This window comes from Lampris incognitus, chromosome 17, assembly GCF_029633865.1.
Source record: "Lampris incognitus isolate fLamInc1 chromosome 17, fLamInc1.hap2, whole genome shotgun sequence".
Classification (NCBI taxonomy): domain Eukaryota; kingdom Metazoa; phylum Chordata; class Actinopteri; order Lampriformes; family Lampridae; genus Lampris; species Lampris incognitus.
The window spans coordinates 38,977,793-38,999,341 of NC_079227.1; the positions used below are offsets into that span (position 1 = coordinate 38,977,793).

The 21,549-nt window shown below is 43.6% G+C and overlaps 1 protein-coding gene across 2 annotated transcripts in view; it reads left to right on the forward strand.

The window, feature by feature from the left end:
* The window catches only part of jmjd1cb (jumonji domain containing 1Cb), a 336,498-nt gene that overhangs the window by 249,452 nt on the left and 65,497 nt on the right, over nucleotides 1–21,549 (forward strand). For both annotated transcript variants that reach the window (XM_056296610.1, XM_056296611.1), the window contains 6 exons: nucleotides 3,711–3,752; nucleotides 8,710–8,980; nucleotides 10,562–11,122; nucleotides 11,465–11,807; nucleotides 13,109–14,105; nucleotides 18,723–18,923. In XM_056296610.1, coding sequence (XP_056152585.1) covers nucleotides 3,711–3,752; nucleotides 8,710–8,980; nucleotides 10,562–11,122; nucleotides 11,465–11,807; nucleotides 13,109–14,105; nucleotides 18,723–18,923 — 2,415 coding nt within the window. The remainder of the gene's footprint in view (nucleotides 1–3,710; nucleotides 3,753–8,709; nucleotides 8,981–10,561; nucleotides 11,123–11,464; nucleotides 11,808–13,108; nucleotides 14,106–18,722; nucleotides 18,924–21,549) is intronic.

The window sequence follows — 21,549 nt, forward strand, 5'->3', positions numbered from 1 at the left end:
CTGTCAGGTGAAAAGAAGTGGCTGGCGACTCCACATGTATCGGAGGAGGCATGTGGTAGTCTGCAGCACTCCCGGGATTGGCAGAGGGGGTGGAGCAGCGACCGGGACGGCTCGGAAGAGCCGAGGGGTAGTGGTGGGGGGGCTGAGAAATACACTACCGTTCAAAAGTTTGGGATCACATTGAAATGTCCATATTTTTGAAGGAAAAGCACTGTACTTTTCAATGAAGATAACTTTAAACTAGTCTTAACTTTAAAGAAATACACTCTATACATTGCTAATGTGGTAAATGACTATTCTAGCTGCAAATGTCTGGTTTTTGGTGCAATATCTACATAGGTGTATAGAGGCCCATTTCAAGCAACTATCACTCCAGTGTTCTAATGGTACAATGTGTTTGCTCATTGGCTCAGAAGGCTAATTGATGATTAGAAAACCCTTGTGCAATCATGTTCACACATCTGAAAACAGTTTAGCTCGTTACAGAAGCTACAAAACTGACCTTCCTTTGAGCAGATTGAGTTTCTGGAGCATCACATTTGTGGGGTCAATTAAACGCTCAAAATGGCCAGAAAAAGAGAACTTTCATCTGAAACTCGACCGTCTATTCTTGTTCTTAGAAATGAAGGCTATTCCATGCGAGAAATTGCTAAGAAATTGAAGATTTCCTACACCGGTGTGTACTACTCCCTTCAGAGGACAGCACAAACAGGCTCTAACCAGAGTAGAAAAAGAAGTGGGAGGCCGCGTTGCACAACTGAGCAAGAAGATAAGTACATTAGAGTCTCTAGTTTGAGAAACAGACGCCTCACAGGTCCCCAACTGGCATCTTCATTAAATAGTACCCGCAAAACACCAGTGTCAACATCTACAGTGAAGAGGCGGCTGCGGGATTCTGGGCTTCAGGGCAGAGTGGCAAAGAAAAAGCCATATCTGAGACTGACCAATAAAAGAAAAAGATTAAGATGGGCAAAAGAACACAGACATTGGACAGAGGAAGACTGGAAAAAAGTGTTGTGGACGGATGAATCCAAGTTTGAGGTGTTTGGATCACAAAGAAGAACGTTTGTGAGACGCAGAACAAATGAAAAGATGCTGGAAGAATGCCTGACGCCATCTGTTAAGCATGGTGGAGGTAATGTGATGGTCTGGGGTTGCTTTGGTGCTGGTAAGGTGGGAGATTTGTACAGGGTAAAAGGGATTCTGAATAAGGAAGGCTATCACTCCATTTTGCAACGCCATGCCATACCCAGTGGACAGCGCTTGATTGGAGCCAATTTCATCCTACAACAGGACAATGACCCTAAACACACCTCCAAATTGTGCAAGAACTATTTAGAGCAGAAGCAGGCAGCTGGTATTCTATCGGTAATGGAGTGGCCAGCGCAGTCACCAGATCTGAACCCCATTGAGCTGTTGTGGGAGCAGCTTGACCGTATGGTACGCAAGAAGTGCCCATCCAACCAATCCAACTTGTGGGAGCTGCTTCTGGAAGCGTGGGGTGCAATTTCTCCAGATTACCTCAACAAATTAACAGCTAGAATGCCAAAGGTCTGCAATGCTGTAATTGCTGCAAATGGAGGATTCTTTGACGAAAGCAAAGTTTGATGTAAAAAAAATCTTATTTCAAATACAAATCATTATTTCTAACCTTGTCAATGTCTTGACTCTATTTTCTATTCATTTCACAACATAGGGTGGTGAATAAGTGTGACTTTTCATGGAAAACACAAAATTGTTTGGGTGATCCCAAACTTTTGAACGATAGTGTACATCTGTCACCATCTTACAATGCTGTGATTGCAACTATTCCTCGATCCTCTGTGAATAGTACACATGGCCATTGTAACCCTAGTTAATGGTCACACCTCTTTGCATATGGAACCATGCAGTCAGGTGAGACTAAAGAGGTCACTTAGATGATGATGAAACGTTTCTCCCACCGAATGTGCCCAGATGAACTGATTCACCTTTCTGTGATTTCCTTACCTGGACTATTGGGCATGCAGAAAGACATACCTGTAAGAGTGAGGCACATGTATGCTGGTATATGTTAATGCTGGCTTTCACACTTGAAAAGGGATATTGGCATGATTTCACATGTGCATGTACACACGCCTCACATTTGAGAAGTTACTAAACACAAATTTGAGGATATATACACAAATGCTTATTTGCCTGCACATATGCATACTATGCACTATAACAGTGCACATGCACATACATGCTGTTGCCTGTTGGTGCCGCTAAACTGTCACCCTAGTTCCTGTGGTACTACTGTGTCCCTTATGTTTTCTTATGGCACTAGTAAGTCCCTTATGTTTTCTTATGGTACTACCGTGTCCCTTGTGTTTTCTCTACCATCTAATGGATTGGCGGATTTATCTTCATTTATTTGTCTGTATCTATACAGTTTCATGACCAGGTTGTTCTCATCCCACATTGGTGCGTCTGTACATCTGTCTTCAAAGGTCCTCATATTGTCTGACCAAATTCCCAAGTTTTTTTTTTCTTTCATGAAGGATTTCAGTACCAAATGATCCACAATATGAAAAAAAAATCCTTTTCTTAATGTGGAACATTAATTTAACCGTTTCAAATCAGGCAGTCACTCCTGGGCAAGTATAATGCTTACTCACAGTGAAGACCTGACAGATGTTGTTGGTCACTTGTCTTGATGAGTAGGTGTGTGTGTGGTTGTTAGTAGAGGTAGCCTCAAAGTAAAGTTCTGTGTTTTTCAGTTTGCTTTACCGCTAAAGCCTCCTGCAGACTGTGTGATGTGAGCCGTCTCAGATGAAAGATGACTAAACGTGGCGATATCTTTGGTCGTGGCTCCAAAACGGTTGTCCTACGTCGCACTGTGAGACAGGTTCAAAGACAGCCATTATTACAGTCTTGTGACCGAAGATAACCTGGGACAAAAGTCTGACAGTGTCAGAAATGAAGGATGACCATCTCACAATGTGACTACTGCCATGACCTACGTCTACTGACCAACCAATAGAAATGCAGCACGACACGATGCACTGATCAACGCCACGCACAATCTTTGCTGGCGCTAAACACAAACAAACACACTGTAACCCAAATGCCATTGATTCAACAAAACCAGCAACAAAACAAGCCGCGGCGACTATTGAAAGGACTCGATTCCTGCTTGGCGTCATGTTGCTCTACCAGCGGCATAGCTTGATGACACGCTGATGCGGCGCACATGCTGATGACGTTTTTATGGACTTGTGTCGTAGCCTGTCGACGTTATCATCGTACAGTCTACATACATCAAACTTGATGTTGGACCCAGGTTTATTAGATCCATATCACAAAGTGTGACTTGCAGTAAACTTATAGGACTGCTGAAATGGCACAGTCTGTAGGAGGCTTAAAGTAAGCACACATCCCAACACACCCCCAAACACCTTGAAGTGGTCCATCATTGGGTTCCCCTCATGTGGGTGTATAGAACACATCTGTGTGCATTCTGAGAAAGCCGTTTGGCATTCTTGATGCTGAGGCTTGGCTTTTATTCAGTCAGGAATGTAAAATGATGCTTAAAGGAATTCAGAGGATAGAAGAAATTAGTTATAAATCAGCCAATCATTGCTGGTCCCTCAGTCATTAATAGAATCTCTGCTTGTCATGTATTCTCTGTTTCATTTTGTTGTTTTTCTCTCTTGTTTATTATTTTTGTTGCTGTTGACACATTAAAGATGGCGGGAGGGAGACCCGGCGGGACCACTGGCAACACTCAGGTACCCCCCCCCCACACCCACACCAGCCCCCGAAACCTCTTAATCTTTCCAAAGCCACACCATCCAGATGGATGCAGATGTAGGAAACACTGAATATAATCTGCAGCCTCATTGGGCTGTGCTTGATTTAAAGGAACGCATGTAATATTGTGAATTCTCTACCAAGCACCTCATAACAGTGTAACCAGGGGTCTGGAACAGCACCCCCATGGACCATGGTAACAAGCACCTCATAATGGTGAAACCAGGGGTCTGGAACAGCACCTCCATTGACCATGGTAACAACTACTGCATAACGGTGAAACCAGGGGTCTGGAACAGCACCTCCATGGACCATGGTAACAGGCACCTCATAATGGTGAAATCAGGGGTCTGGAGCAGCACCTCCATGGACCATGGTAACAAGGACCTCATAACGGTGAAACCAGGGGTCTGGAACAGCACCTCCATGGACCACGGTAACAAGCACCTCATAATGGTGAAACCAGGGGTCTGGAGCAGCATTTCCATGGACCATGGTAACAAGGACCTCATAACGGTGAAACCAGGGGTCTGGAACAGCACCTCCATGGACCATGGTAATAAGCACCTCATAATGGTGAAACCAGGGGTCTGGAGCAGCACTTCCGTGGACCATGGTAACAAGGGCCTCATAACGGTGAAACCAGGGGTCTGGAACAGCATCTCCATGGACCATGGTAACAAGCACCTCATAATGGTGAAACCAGGGGTCTGGAACAGCACCTCCATGGACCATGGTAACAAGCACCTCATAATGGTGAAACCAGGGGTCTGGAATAGCACCTCCATGGACCATGGTGACAACCACCGCGTAACGGTGAAACCAGGGGTCTGGAACAGCTTCTCCATGGACCATGGTAACATAACGGTGAAACCAGGGGTGTGGAACGGCACCTCCATGGACCATGGTAACAAGCACCTCATAACGGTGAAACCAGGGGTCTGGAACAGCATCTCAATGGACCATGGTAACAAGCACCTCATAACGGTGAAACCAGGGGTCTGGAACAGCTTCTCAATGGACCATGGTAACAAGCACCTCATAACGGTGAAACCAGGGGTCTGGAACAGCTTCTCCATGGACCATGGTAACATAACGGTGAAACCAGGGGTGTGGAACGGCACCTCCATGGACCATGGTAACAAGCACCTCATAACGGTGAAACCAGGGGTCTGGAACAGCATCTCAATGGACCATGGTAACAAGCACCTCATAACGGTGAAACCAGGGGTCTGGAACAGCATCTCCATGGACCATGGTAACAAGCACCTCATAACGATGAAACCAGGGGTCTGGAACAGCACCTCCATGGACCAAGAAGCTGCAGTTTAGCTTTGTTAGCAATTCTCATTCAAATCAGAGGCAACAAAAACAGGACTGGTGATCCTGATAAGAGCCTGATATCAGCCCAGCTGCAAAAGAATAATAATAACAATAATAATAGAGTCTGCTTTCCCCATGAAATCACAATGCTCTAGCAAACACAATTTGGATCTAAAAACTAAAAAGAAGAAGAAGAAAAAAAAGATCCGTAGACTGGCATGTTAAAATTTACCCCATCAGGAGAAGGTTACATAAATCAAGCACTCCTTATGACCTCAATTTATACATATTCAGTGATTATTTTTCCTTTTCTGGAACCCCAATTCTAATCAATACTCATTCTAATAAATACTCAGTATCCTCACTTTGACATGACTTGAGTGACAGCCAATAACTTTCTGACCCATTTGGCTTTATATCTTTATATATATATATATATATAGATTTTTTTTTTTTTTGCTATAGGCATGGCTTTAATAGGAAGAACCCAACTTCAATGAGACACAATCATTTAAAGTAAATAATATTGTTGAACCATTCTAATTGTTGTTGTGTTATAAAGGCATGATTTCCAGATTAAGAGAATCCAGAACAGGTCCATGACAGACATCACTGCGGGTAACTTGGGCAGCTAGTATTATTTTCCGTTTGATCTACTCAGAGATATGAAGCAGAAAGTACCAGTTTGTTGGAATATTAGTTCAGCTCTGTGTAGCAAAGCCCATAACGCCGTAGCTCAGATGGCCTCCCAGCTAGCTCACTGAGGTTTACGTTGGAACACCACTTGAATTAAAACAGGAACCCTGGTTTACTCAGAACTGAACAGTTAATTCACATGTTATAACTGTGTTCTGTACACCAACTGGTGTAGCAAACGAATAGAGAAAGTAAATATAAGCAAACTGTGTGTTATTCTATTTAATATTGCAGACCAGCTATCTGCTGTTTCAGTGAATAACAACTCCCCTTCAGATGTAGTAAAATGGTTTTTTTATGCCAACGTCTATGGAAGAATACATGGACACAATTCATCCACTTTCCTAGAAGGCTCACAGATAACATGCCACAGCAACTCTTGTTGTAAGTTTCCTTAGGGAGTACAAAAACCCCGTGTACCAGTCAGTTTTCAGTTTTAAGGTTTTTATTTATTTCGGTCAGTTGTGTAGGTGTGAGTTCTGTATATGTTTTGTGGTTGTGAGTTCTATATATTGTGTGGTTGTGAGTTCTATATGTTGTGTGGTTGTGAGTTCTATATATATTGTGTGGTTGTGAGTTCTATATATATTGTGTGATTGTGAGTTCTATATATTTTGTGGTTGTGAGTTCTATATATGTTGTGGTTGTGAGTTGTGTATATGTTGTGATTGTGAGTTCTATATATTGTGTGGTTGTGAGTTCTATATGTTGTGAGTCCTATATATTGTGTGGTTGTGAGTCCTATATATTGTGTGGTTGTGAGTTCTATATATTGTGTGGTTGTGAGTCCTATATATTGTGTGGTTGTGAGTTCTATATATGTTGTGGTTGTGAGTTGTGTATATGTTGTGATTGTGAGTTCTATGTATTGTGTGGTTTTGAGTGCTATATATTGTGTGGTTGTGAGTTGTGTATATGTTGTGATTGTGAGTTGTGTATATGTTGTGATTGTGAGTTCTATATATTGTGTGGTTGTGAGTGCTATATATTGGGTGGTTGTGAGTTCTGTATATGTTGTGGTTGTGAGTTCTATATATTGTGTGGTTGTGAGTTCTATATATTGTGTGGTTGTAAGTTCTATATATTGTGTGGTTGTGAGTGCTATATATTGGGTGGTTGTGAGTTCTGTATATGTTGTGGTTGTGAGTTCTATATATTGTGTGGTTGTGAGCGCTATAAATTGTGTGGTTGTGAGTTCTGTATATGTTGTGGTTGTGAGTTCTATATATGTTTTGTGGTGGTGAGTTCTGTATACTGTGTTGTTGTGAGTTCTGTATACTGTGTGGTTGTAAGTTCTATATATTGTGTGGTTGTAAGTTCTATATATGTTGTGGTTGTGAGTTCTGTATGTTGTGTGGTGGTGAGTTCTATATATTGTGTGGTTGTGAGTTCTATATATGTTGTGGTTGTGAGTTCTGTATGTTTTGTGGTGGTGAGTTCTATATATTGTGTGGTTGTTAGTTCTATATATTTTGTGGTTGTGAGTTCTATATATCTTGTAGTTGCGAGTTGTGTATATTCAAGGCTTAGTGTTTTCGGTTTTTACAGATTTTCACCAAAGAACACCCAGATTTTGAAACTGATTTTCACCCGGATTTTATGTTTCCATGGCTCCAGAAGTTGTTCCTTTTCGTGTGAGGTTATGTTACAGTGTCCTCTTGTGGCGAAATCCGGCATGCTGGATGGCTTTGAAAGATAAAAACTGAAAAATCTTGAGCCTTGTGTATATTGTGTAGTTGTGAGTTGTGTATATTGTGTGGTTGTGAGTCCTATATATTGTGTCGTGTTGCTGTGTCAGTGGTCTACATTGTTTACACGTGGCTAACCTCATTCAGATCAGTTCAGTCAGTGGACCGCACTCTGTGTGAAACTCAACTTAACCAGCCGGTCGGTCCCCTGGAGGAGCTGAACTCAGACAGCAACCTGCGGCTAACGCAACAGTACAACTGATCTTTATCAATCGAAAGCTTTCTTTCTTTATTTTTTTTTATATATATGTATACATGTATATATATATATATATATATATATATATGTGTGTGTGCGTGTGTGTTTTTTGTTTGAACATTTTATAGAATCGGCAAACAAAAAAACAACACATTTATGAAGCAAGCAAATCAATTAATAAAGCAACCCAACCAGAACAACCATAAAAAATAAAATAAAAAAAGAACAGAAAAAGGGGGGGGGGGCATCAGTCAGGATACAGAGATTGAAGGAGGTAAAAACATCTAGAAGGGTTGACATCTGCCATAGAAGTTATCCACGGTACCTCTCACTGCGTATGTGAACTTCTCCAGCTTAAGAGAGGACGTGGTGCCCCTGAGCCACCGAGCGCTGGAGGGGGTTTTGCTAGACCTCCAGTGTAGGAGAAGGTGGCGTCTCACCAGTGGCTGAAAGGTTTCTTGTCTTGTTCGGGATTTTGAATTTCTACATTGCCAACTACACAAGCAACAAATACGAGTAAGGGAACGTTGAAACTGGATCTTGTGAAAGATCCTGATTTTCACCTGCATTTGCAGAATTTGGTATTGTGCAAAGATCTAGAAGGTGCAGCAATATATCACGGAAAAAAACCATCGTCATTCTACATCAGCTATCATGTTGCCTATTGAGATATTTGTGTTTGTGAAGATTTTTTTTGAAGTGGCCAAGTGGACATGTTGAATTGCCACTATGGGCACACTTTGTAATCAGTATTGCTCAGAATCTGCCACGTTTTTACCCTTAGTTGTCCTGTATAGCTTATTGGTCCAAGCTATAGGATGTTCAGTTTTCCTTTATTTCATGTTATATATACTGTAAAATATTGTTGTGTTTTTATTTTTGCCATTATTAACGGTAGTAGCAGCTGTAGCAGTTAATTGGTCAGTGCTGCCAAGTCATTTGATCTGGAGATTGTCTGTCTGTTTACAGGGTCACTACACAAGAGCCCAAGCTAACAGCCCTCGCCCTGTCATGACCTCATCAGGCCCAACCCCCAAAGGCTCTCAGGGGATGTTGGCCTCCCAGCAGCAGAGCCTTTTTCAGCAGGGCCAGCAGCCCGCCAGCCAGCTGTACCAGTCCCCTGGTGGAGGAGGGCGGGAGCAAAGGGAGCAGCGCAGCTCTCGTTCATCCAGGAGAAAAGGATCTGACAGTAGTGTTCCTGAGGAAGACAAGGAAAGGAGGGAGGACCTCACAGTGAGAGGTTAGACCACACCAATCTGATTATTATATCGATTTATGTCTTATGTGGGAACTTCAGTGTCCCTCTATTTGTCAAGTCCAATAAAAGTATGGAAGTGTCCAAGTGCCATTGGTGGTGGATCATAATTTCTGTTGTGACGCTAGCCCCTAGAGGGCCAACAGGACACCTTTTCTGGTCCAGAGCATCCCAAAGGTGTAGAGGATTATACACACCACTGATAATATTATAATAGTGTGCAGTGTGAGTTAACAGTAGACAGGCTAGACATTTGATTCTCCCCGTTAATCCAAAAGCACACCATTTAGCAGCGCATTGTTATGGCACAAGTCTGCAGGCACAATAGTCAATAACTACATACTCCAAGAGAGACAAGTCTACAATAACTACATACTCCCAAGAGAGACAAGTCTACAATAACTACATGCTCCCAAGAGAGACAAGTCTACAATAACTACATGCTCCCAAGAGAGACAAGTCTACAATAACTACATGCTCCCAAGAGAGACAAGTGTACAATAACTACATACTTCAAGAGACAAGTCTACAATAGCTACATACTCCCAAGAGAGACAAGTCTACAATAGCTACATACTCCAAGAGACAAGTCTACAATAACTACATACTCCCAAGAGAGACAAGTCTACAATAACTACATACTCCAAGAGACAAGTCTACAATAGCTACATACTCCCAAGAGAGACAAGTCTACAATAACTACATACTCCAAGAGAGACAAGTCTACAATAACTACATACTCCCAAGAGAGACAAGTCTACAATAACTACATACTCCAAGAGACAAGTCTACAATAGCTACATACTCCCAAGAGAGACAAGTCTACAATAACTACATACTCCAAGAGAGACAAGTCTACAATAACTACATACTCCCAAGAGAGACAAGTATACCATAACTACATACTCCAAGAGAGACAAGTCTACAATAACTACATACTCCAAGAGACAAGTCTACAATAGCTACATAGTCCAAGAGACAAGTCTACAATAACTACATAGTCCAAGAGAGACAAGTCTACAATAACTACATACTCCAAGACAGATAAGTCTTATACTGTGAATCTGTCATTTTGAAAGCATATTCATTCTCAAAACATATAAACCAACCAGTATCATTTGTTTATTGCTAAAAAACATTATCACAAAGTATTACAGAAATAAGTCTTACTGGGTCATACACTGACGAGCCAAAACATTATGACAACCTGCCCAATATGATGTTGGTCCTCTATGTGCCACCAAAACAATGCCGACCCGCCAAGGCTTGGACTCTACAAGACCCCCAAAGGTGTCCTGTGGTATCGGGTACCAAAACATCAGCAGTAGATCCTTTAGTCCTGTAAGTTGCTAGGTGGAGCTGCCGTGGATCGGACTTGTTGGTCCAGCACATCTCACAGATGCTCAATCGGACTGAGATTTGGAGAATTTGGAGGCCAGGGCAACACCTTGAACACTCTGTCAAGTTCCTTAGACCATCCCTGGTCTAAACAAATGGCATTTAAGTAGTTGCATGATGATATTCCTAACACTGTTAACACTCTTGTTACCTTTTTTTCTCTCACAGACTCCAAGTCCAAGGCCAAGCAGATCATCAACAAACGTAGGAAGGTCGAGGAGGATGACAAAAAGGCAGGGCTAAAACGTCTGAAGACGGACATTACTTCTGACTTATCAGAGAGCAGTGACTCAGAAAACCCGCACAATAAGACAACTGTCCACTCCTCCTGCTCCTCCTCTTCTTCCTCCTCTTCATCTTCCTCCTCCTCCTCTTCCTCCTCCTCATCAGAGCCCAACTCGGAAAATGAGTTAAAGACTCGCAGCAGTGAGATAAAAGCAGGAGGCCTTTCCAAAATGGAAGAGGACAAGAAGCCTGTCACGTTGATGCAGTGCTCTAAGGTCGATGATGCCTCCTCTCTCATTGGTCGGCTGTCCCCATGGGTGGAAATTCAAGCAGCGGAAGAGAGCAAACGGAACATTGTAAGAGAGGTGGGCACCCCAACGACGAAGGAACAAGAGGAAGTCGCAGCATTAACGCAAATCACACGGTCTCCAAGACAACAGGCACCTCAAATGGCCGACACTGTCCAAGGCTGTATCATGGAGAGCATCAAGAGCACTGTGAAAGGTGTGAAGGGGGGCTTGAAAAATATCTGATGTAGTTTTAGCAATATAATACAGTATATCCCCATGTAGTAAGTTTCAAATTTACTGTCACATACCTTCATATAGATTTCCAAGGGCAACTGAAAATTGTCTTATAACAATGTTGTGCGTAAGACACACTGATAGTGTATATTACCCAATTTCCCCTCGGGGATGAATAAAGTATTCTGATTCTGATACATGCAGTATATAGTGGTGTCGCAAGGTTTGACATGTTTATGTAAAAAAAAAAAAAAGCATATGCATTAATGAAACAACAGCGTATTTTGCAACAGTGTCATTTTTTTCCCCATCTGCTCTCTAGCAACATCCCGCTCCCACACACCACCATCCTCCCATCTCCATGGCAACAGTGTAATTGACATCACAGAGGATGCCCAGGCTACGGTTCACCGGGAGAGTTCTGAGGCCGTTTCGGCGCTCCTGGCCTCCCAGAATGCAGAGTCCACTGCTCTGTCCCCATATCTCCCCCTCAACCCCTCTCCGGTCTCTTCTCCCCCAGTCCCCCCTTCTCCTTCTTCATCAGAGGGGAGCCGCAGGCCAGATGTCGAATCTGCAATGCAGCAGCAGGGCATGATGGGAGGCGGTATGTCATCGGCTCGAAGCCTCAGCAGCAAGATAGAGTTCGCCCACTCTGAGGTCATCAGGTAATATAACTAAACCAGAAACATGGCATAGTACACTTTAAACATAAATTGTCTTTTATATATATATATATATATATATATATATATATATATATATATATATATATATATATATACCTGCACACCTTTTCTGGAAAAAATTGTGGCTGATTTTGTACATTTGTAATGTGTTCTAACTAGACAGCCTAACTCAAGTCCTGCGGATTCACCTTAAACATGTTTCCGTTTAAAACACAGAGTAAAGGCCTCAGCTCAGTTTGCAGAAAACACATGTGAACTAACTCATGGCTTAGTCGCATTTTAGGCTTATTATTAATGGTTTTATACTTTGCCAAATGGAGTCACATCTTCATCGCGCTGGATAGGCCAGGGAGGCAATACCGGGCCTCCTCTTGTGGGCTAGCTTGGCTTGTCTCCTCCTCTCAAGGTATGCCAGTGTGTCGGAGTCTGCCATGGTTCCTCTCGACATTGATAGAATGGCTGCAAGCCAGGCTGGCTTGGCAGAACTTACATTTGGCAAAGTGGACCTAATAGGCACTGATTTTAGTTTAAACAGTGTGTATTTTGACGTCAGCTGGCACCACACTTACAGGACGCTGGCCATTTAAATGTGGTTGCTTCAGTTACGGTGCACATATTTTCTGTTATTATATACCTAATATGGTTTTTTGTAATATGAATGATAAATGTAGAGAATGTCTATAGTCTATGTGTGGATAGATAGATAGACAGACAGATAGACGGATAGGTTTATATTGTTTATATATATATAAATGTACGTCTGTGTGTGTGTGTGTGTGTGTGTGTGCGCGTGTGTTCGCCCTGTGATGGCCTGGCGGCCTGTCCAGGGTGTCTCCCCGCCTGCCGCCCAATGACTACTGGGATAGGCTCCAGCATTCCGCGACCCTGAGAGCAGGATAAGCGGTTAAGATAATGGATGGATGTATTTATGTATTTAAATGTATGCTTTTACAGCAGTGTCCCGGCTCTTTTAAGTCCTTGCTTTTTCAAAACCAGCTCCAGTCCCTCCCCCATTGGTTGTAATGTTTCTGGTGTTATTTTTCAAATGTTTTCTATCCTCCCATTGGTTGCTGTGCACTGTAACTAGGGGCGTGGCGTGGGGCAACGTAGTATTTATTGGCTGTGTGTGTTTTCTTTGTTGTTTAACCACACTGGCAGCTGATGAGTGCGTGACACACGAAACAGGCCTGTTCTGCTATATATTAAAGTTTTTTTCCTACATCTTAATATATATAGACAGATAGTTATGGGTATATTTTAACCTTCTGCCTTTTTTGTAGGCCTGTGACATCAGCGGCTGAGAGTGTAGCACTACCAGAGAAAGAGAAGGCATCCCGTCATAATCTCCACCATCATCACCAACACACACCACCACCACCACAACACTACCCATCGATCCTGTCTGGCATTAAGAGCCATTCTTTAACAGAAGACATGAGAAAACAGCAGCAGCAACTACTGCCCAACAAGATGAGCTCAAATCCCCCTCCTGATCTGGCGAAGTCCAAAATAAGCTCCAGTCCAAATTCAAACCTAGCCCCACCCCTCCTAGACACTTTTAAACAAAAAACCCAGCACCCCCAAACCCCTCAGAACTTATCCTACCCTAATACAAGCACAGCCTCTCTCTCAGCTGATCTCCATAAACCCAAGCTCCATTCAGGCCTCCTGGATGTGTCCAAACCTAAACCCAACACCTCCCCTGAGGTCTCAAAACACAAAATTCCCAAATACTCAGATTCATCTCCAGCTCCATCAGCCCGTTTGGCCACGAAGCCAGAACCACTGGAAGCTCCTCGTTCTGGTTTCAAGCCAGTACCGGCTCGCTCAGAAGCCTGTAACAGTGGCTCTAATGGAGCAAACAGCAACAGTACCAAGAGCCCACTTATCATAGATAAGAATGAGACCTTTACCATCTACCGAGACCCTGCACTGGTCTGCTCTGATGCCGAGAACGCCGCTGGTGTTGCAACAGTGTCCTCCAATCATGTGTCTGCATACCTCCACCCCCATCTTCACCCCCTCCACTCCCCCTCCCCCCATTCTCCTTGCCTGACCCCTGGTTCCCATCCCCACACAGCCTCCCATCTCCTTCCCCCTCCACCCACTTCAGCACTTCCCCACCTTCTGACACCGGGCGTGCTTCCAACCATGCCTCCCCCATCAGCTGCCACTCTTCTGGGAGCTCACCCTCGACTGGACTCCCCCGGGGGACTGGGACACCTCGCTCTGGCTCACAGCCACCCAGCAGCTGCTCACCAGCAGCCGTTCCTACAGGTGTGAAAACTAATTTATACACGTTATGAAAATGACAAAATGCAAAACACATCATCCCCAAATGCTTCCAACAAGCGCCCTATTTCCTTAATATTTCCATAATATTTCCTTAATATTTCCTTATTGTGGGTCCGCGGTGGTGTAGCGGTCTAAGCATCGGCTTTGTGTCGATGCAGTTGCCCACTGGGGACCGGGGTTCGCGCCCCGGTCTCGTCAGATCCGACTATGGCCGGACTCGATGAAGCAGCAATAATTGGCAACGCTGTCTTCGGGAGGGGGGCGGAGTCGGCTTGTGTTCGTCACGTGAATGCGTCTCTGTGTGTGTTGGAAAAAGCAGTGGTTCGGCCTGGAGTCCCCTTGTCACGGAAGTGGCGAGGCGACTCCTTCGAGACTGCCGGCCGGAGAGATGCAGTTGGCGAACGCATGCAGTACGAAGGTGGGTGTTTGAACAAAAATAGGGATCGATTGGCCGCTAAATTGGGAGAAAAAAGGGAAAATCAGAACTAAATTAAAAGAAATATATATTTCCTTATTGTTTCCATAATATTTCCTTAATGCCTTCATGGAAACTGAAACCTCAAATGTTTTCTAAATCTTGCAGTATTTGTTTGCTGTTTTATACCACGTTATCACTGATATAACCTGCCAGTGTAGTTGTTCCTGTTATAACCTCATGTTCCACGAAAACCATTAGATTTGAATAAAATGTGAAACGGCAACGTGTCGGATATAACACACTTGTGAGAACTTGTGCCGTGATGACAGGATGTTGCCACAGATAAACTTCCTCCTCCTCTAATTTCAGGAGGAAGGTTTCACTGCCTTATTCTGATGTTAGGCCAGTTTTTTTTTTCCTCTAGCATATTTTCAGATTCCTTTGATACGGTACATGAAAGATGTTGACTACACAGCAAAGTGAACATTAACAGCCAGATCAGTTAAGTTTTAGCCCCACTGGTGACGGTGTGGGGCTCTGTAGATGGCGATGTTGTTTGGTTTGTCTGTAGGCCTGGTTATCATCACTTTGGTCACTTAGGGCAGTGGTTCTCAACCTTTTTGGGGTCCTGGACCCCCTGCGTATTTTTGATCTACCCTGAGGACCCCTCCACCTGATCCTGGGGGAGGGGGGTTGCAATTTGATAGAAACAGTAGAAACTGCATTTTAAATTGCATTATAGCATTTATTCACTCTTTGGGGCAAAAATAAGAGCTTTCAGTTGTAACTTAGATATAGTTAACAAAACAGAATTCTTATGCAGTAACTTTCAGATATATGTAACAAAACAGAATATGTATTCAGTAACTTTCAGATACATGTAACAAAACAGAATATGTCCTCAGTAACTTTCAGATATATGTAACAAAACAGAATATGTCTTCAGTAACTTTCAGATATATGTAACAAAACAGAATATGTATTCAGTAACTTTCAGATATATGTAACAAAACAGAATATGTATTCAGTAACTTTCAGATATATGTAACAACACAGAATATGTATTCAGTAACTTTCAGATATATGTAACAAAACAGAATATGTATTCAGTAACTTTCAGATATATGTAACAAAACAGAATATGTATTCAGTAACTTTCAGATATATGTAACAACACAGAATATGTATTCAGTAACTTTCAGATATATGTAACAAAACAGAATATGTCTTCAGTAACTTTCAGATATATGTAACAAAACAGAATATGTATTCAGTAACTTTCAGATATATGTAACTAAACAGAATATGTCCTCAGTAACTTTCAGATATATGTAACAAAACAGAATATGTATTCAGTAACTTTCAGATATATGTAACAAAACAGAATATGTATTCAGTAACTTTCAGATATATGTAACAACACAGAATATGTATTCAGTAACTTTCAGATATATGTAACAACACAGAATATGTATTCAGTAACTTTCAGATACTATATGTAACAAAACAGAATATGTATTCAGTAACTTTCAGATATATGTAACAACACAGAATATGTATTCAGTAACTTTCAGATATATGTAACAACACAGAATTCTTATGCAGTAACTTTCAGATATATGTAACAAAACAGAATATGTATTCAGTAACTTTCAGATATATGTAACAACATAATTGTTATGCAGTAACTTTTAACAAAATTAAAATACAATAAATTACACTTGTGAAACAGATGTAATTAGAGAAAAAAGTCCTGTTACCCTTTACAGTTTAGGTAGATAAAGGTCTCAGTCACATTTGAGTAAAATAATCCTATTTCTATAAATGTCATAGGATCTTTTTTTTTAAAAGATATTTTATTTTCATGGACCCCTTGCAATTACACCACGGACCACTAGGGGTCCGCGGACCCCCGGTTGAGAAACACTGACTTAGGGTTTAAGAAGCTACACCATAACAGCCGCTATTGGGTTGGGCTTTGTCCCCACTTCCATCCAGAAAGTGTGAAACTGTACCGTAGGCGGCGTTCCATGTGTGAAAAATTCTATACATTTTTTTGGGGCCCGGGCAGCGTAGCGGTCTATTCCATTGTCTGCCAGCATGGGGGTTGGCAGTTCGAATCCCCATGTTACCTCCGGCTTGGTCGGGCGTCCCTACAGACACATTTGGCCGTGTCTGCCGGTGGGAAGCCGGATGTGGGTATGCGTCCTGGTCACTACACTAGCGCCTCCTCTGGTTGGTCGGGGCGCCTGTTCAGGGGGGAGGGGGAACTGGGGGGATAGCGTGATCCTCCCACGCGCTACGTCCCCCTGGTGAAACTCCTCACTATCAGGTGAAAAGCAGCTGGTGACTCCACATGTATGGGAGGAGGCATGTGGTAGTCTGCAGCCCTCCCCGGATCAGCAGAGCGGGTGGAGCAGAGACCGGGGTGATTGGCCAGGTAAAATAGGGGAGAAAAAGCTAGAAAAAAACATGTATGTGTGTGTGTGTGTGTGTGTGTGTGTGTGTATACATATCTTTTCAGCGACTGTTATGATCTAAGTTCTGGGATAGCTGTAACATAAGTAACCCAGGGTGTGTAGGCAGACAGGTCTGCACAGGGGTCATATGGAGCATTGTCTGACCACCTCAGAAAGCAAAGTAATTCATACTTTTTTCCCAACGGCTCAAGTCAAAGCAGTGGCAAGGAGCTGGCCGTCAAAGAGAGGGGTGCGATTGTAAACAGGAAGTTCTCATTACTACAACAGATCAGTTAGTGGCGGTACTGTGCCGTTTTTTTTTTTTGTTAACTGCAATTCTTTATCTGAAGAAGAAGAATCAGAGGGTTTTCTTTATTTGCATATGAGCAAGCTGCAGCTGGTATCTCCTAACTACAATCATGTCTATCATTTTATTTGGCGGGGGGGGGGCTTTTTCACCCGTTTTCCTCCCGTTGTACTTGGCCAATCACCCCACTGATCCGAGCTGTCCCGGATCAGCCCTCCCCTCTGCTGATCCGGGGAGGGCTGCATGTTCCCACATGCCTCTTCCCATACATGTGGAGTCACCAGCCACTTCTTTTCACCTGACAGTGAGGAGTTTCACCAGGGGGACGTAGCGCATGGGAGGATCACGCTATTCCCCCCCAGTCCCCCCCCCCCCGAACAGGCGCCCCGACCAACCAGAGGAGGAGCTAGTGCAGCGACCAGGACACATACCCACATCCGGCTTCCCACCCGCAGACACGGCCAACTGTGTCTGTAGGGACGCCCGACTAAGCCGTCAGTAACACAGGGATTCAAACTGGTGATCCCCGTGTTGGTAGGCAACAGAATAGACCGCTACGCTACCCGGACGCCGCTCTATCTATTGTTAACTGGTATGTAATAGTGCACAATGTATGTGTTTTGGCTGGACCAGACCAACGGGCCAGCCCTAAAAACGTGGATGTCACTGATCGACTGGCTGAGTGATCATGTTTGACACAATTGGGCCCATGGATCAGGTGACCAACAACGTCACTGAGGTTAAATGATTGGACGGCTGAGCGCCGAGAGGCGTGAGGGAGAGCACACAGTTTAACAAACCCAGATAACAATCACTCTGATGAAACACTCACTGGGCAATTCATAAACCAGACAAAAAGAAACCGTGTAATTCTCAAAGCAACCACAAAAGATGACATGCACCCCTCACTGTGCTGCTGTGCAAACAGCGTGTTGGTGCTCTGGTGCTGTTTGCTATAGTCTGCCTAATCAGGTTTCACACAGATTGGAAGAATTATTCAGGGTTTGTATGTCTGGTAATTTGAGTATTTTGAACAAGTTCTTCCTTATGTTTGTCAACTCTTCACTCATGGACACAAAAAATAGATCTGAAACAGACATCCTGTTGATTGATTGACCAATTGATTGATTAATAACCAATTGATTGATTTATTGATTAATAAATTGATCAATTTATTGATTGATACAAAAATGTACTGTAAACAGGCCTAAACCAGATGGACAAAGTGGTTTCCCTTCACCAATGAATTTAAACAAATGCATGGCAACACAGAAACAGGAGGCGCTGTCCACTTTCTACGCTCCCTTTACAAATCATCTCTGCATCTGACTTGAGCCCCGTAGTTTTCTTTTCTTTTCATTAGTAAGTATATTTTCATCATATCTTGTAGAAAAAGAATGTCCTCTATTTCACAGGGTCAAGGCCCCCCTCCACCGTCTCTCTTGGCCCAGTCCCACAGCGGGGCAGCTGGGCTAGGCCTGTACCCCATCCTGTGGCAGTACCCCAATGGAACAGCCTCCTCTTACCCTCCAGGACTGAACCTGCCACCCTCTGCCAAGTGGGTTCACCCTGAGAGCCCCGCTGCTGTTGTTAACCCAGAGGCGTCCCTCAGAAGGGTAGGCACACAGCTGTGTGGGTGTGGGTGTGTGTGGGTGTGCGTAGTTTATGGGTCATCTTCTCTTTCATCTTAATGTCTTTTACAGAACATATTTCTGCACAGGAAAATCAAAACTAAACGATCCAATTTTGAGATCTTAGTTAAGAAACTGCTTTCTATATATTTTAAGACTTCAGGTCCAACATGAGCTATCCCAAACTTGCAAGTAATAACAGCTACTTGTAAAATGATTTAGAGCTCAGATTTTGAATAACTATCTTGGCAAAATTATGAAAGACCATTTGTGAGTAACCATCTACATTGTCACATTCTAAGTAACACCCTAAAAATGTAAATGCTCTGCTGTTCCCTGAAATGTCTCTTCCACTTAGCCTTGCACAGTCGAGACTGGTTTGATGTGTTTGTCTCAGATAGAGCAGCGAAAACAGCAGAGAGATAGCGTGGGTTAAAAACAGCAGAGAGATGGGTCCGTGGTGGTGTAGCGGTCTAAGCATCGTCTTTGTGTCGATGCAGTTGCCCACTGGGGACCGGGGTTCGTGCCCTGGTCTCGTCAGATCCGACTATGGCCGGACTCGACGAAGCAGCAATAATTGGCAACGCTGTCTTCGGGGGGGGGGGGGGGCAGAGTCGGTTTGTTTTCATCACATGAATGTGTCTCTGTGTGTGTCGGAAAAAGCAGTGGTTCAGTCTGGATTCGCCTTGTCACGGATGTGGGGAGGCGTCTCCTTCGAGACTGCCGGCCGGAGAGATGCAGTTGGCGAACACATGCAGTACGAGGGTGGGTGTTTGAACTAAAATAGGGATCGATTGGCCACTAAATTGGGAGAAAAAAAGGGAATAATCAGAAATAAATTTATAAAAAAACTGTAGAGAGACGTAGCGCAGGTTAAAAACTGTAGAGAGACGTAGCGCGGGTTAAAAACTAGAGAGAAGTAGCGTGGGTTAACAACTACAGAGAGAGGTAGCGTGGGTTAAAAACTGTAGATAGAGCTAGTGTGGTTTAAAAACAGCAGAGGTAGCACAGGTTAAAAACTGTAGAGAGGTAGCGTGGGTTAAAAACTAGAAAGAGGTAGCGTGGGTTAATAACTAACTAGAGGTTGCGCGGGTTAAAAACAGCAGAGAGAGGCAGTGCAGGTAAAAACAGCAGAGAGAGGTAGCGTGGGTTAAAAACTAGAGAGAGCTAGTGCAGGTTAAAAACTAGAGAGAGGTAGCGCAGGTTAAATACTAGAGAGAGGTAGCGCAGGTTAAAAACTGTAGAGAGGTAGCGCAGGTTAAAAACTGTGGAGAGAGGTAGCGCAGGTTAAAAAATGTAGAAAGAGGTAGCGCCGATTAAAAATTAGAGAGGTAGCACAGGTTGAAAACTGTAGAGAGAGGTAGCGCCGATTAAAAATTAGAGAGGTAGCGCAGGTTGAAAACTGTAGAGAGAGGTAGCGCCGATTAAAAATTAGAGAGGTAGCGCAGGTTGAAAACTGTAGAGAGAGGTAGCGCGGGTTAAAAACTGTAGAGAGAGGTAGCGCGGGTTAAAAACTAGAGAGAGGTAGCGCGGGTTAAAAACTGTAGAGAGGTAGCGCAGGTTAAAAACTGTAGAGAGAGAGGTAGCGCCGGTTAAAACCTGTAGAGAGGTAGCGCAGGTTAAAAACTGTAGAGAGAGGTAGCGCGGGTTAAAAACTGTAGAGAGAGGTAGCGCGGGTTAAAAACTGTAGAGAGGTAGCCCGGGTTAAAAACTGTAGAGAGGTAGCGCGGGTTAAAAACTGTAGAGAGAGGTAGCGCAGGTTAAAAACTGTAGAGAGAGGTAGCGCTGGTTAAAAACTGCAGAGAGAGAGGTAGCGCCGGTTAAAACCTGTAGAGAGGTAACGCAGGTTGAAAACTGTAGAGAGAGGTAGCACAGGTTAGAAACTGTAGAGAGACGTAGCGCGGGTTAAAAACTGTAGAGAGGTAGCGTGGGTTAAAAACTGTAGAGAGAGGTAGCGCAAGTTAAAAACAGCAGAGAGAGGTAGCGTGGGTTAAAAACTAGAGAAAGCTAGTGCAGGTTAAAAACTAGAGAGAGGTAGCGCAGGTTAAAAACTGTAGAGAGGTAGCGCAGGCTAAAAACTGGAGAGAGGTAGCGCCGATTAAAAATTAGAGAGGTAGCGCAGGTTGAAAACTGTAGAGAGAGGTAGCGCAGGTTAAAAACTGTAGAGAGGTAGCGCGGGTTAAAAACTGTAGAGAGGTAGCGTGGGTTAAAAACTGCAGAGAGGTAGCGCAGGTTGAAAACTGTAGAGAGAGGTAGCGCAGGTTAAAAACTGTAGAGAGAGGTAGTGCGGGTTAAAAACTGTAGAGATATAGCGCAGGTTGAAAACTCTAGAGAGAGGTAGCGCGGGTTAAAAACTGTAGAGAGGTAGCGCGGGTTGAAAACTGTAGAGAGCGGTAGCGCGGGTTAAGAACTGTAGAGAGGTAGCGCGGGTTAAAAACTGTAGAGAGAGAGGTAGCGCGGGTTAAAACCTGTAGAGAGGTAGCGCAGGTTGAAAACTGTAGAGAGAGGTAGCGCAGGTTAAAAACTGTAGAGAGGTAGCGCAGGTTAAAAACTGTAGAGAGGTAGCACGGGCTAAAAACTGCAGAGGTAGCGTGGGTTAAAAACTGTAGAG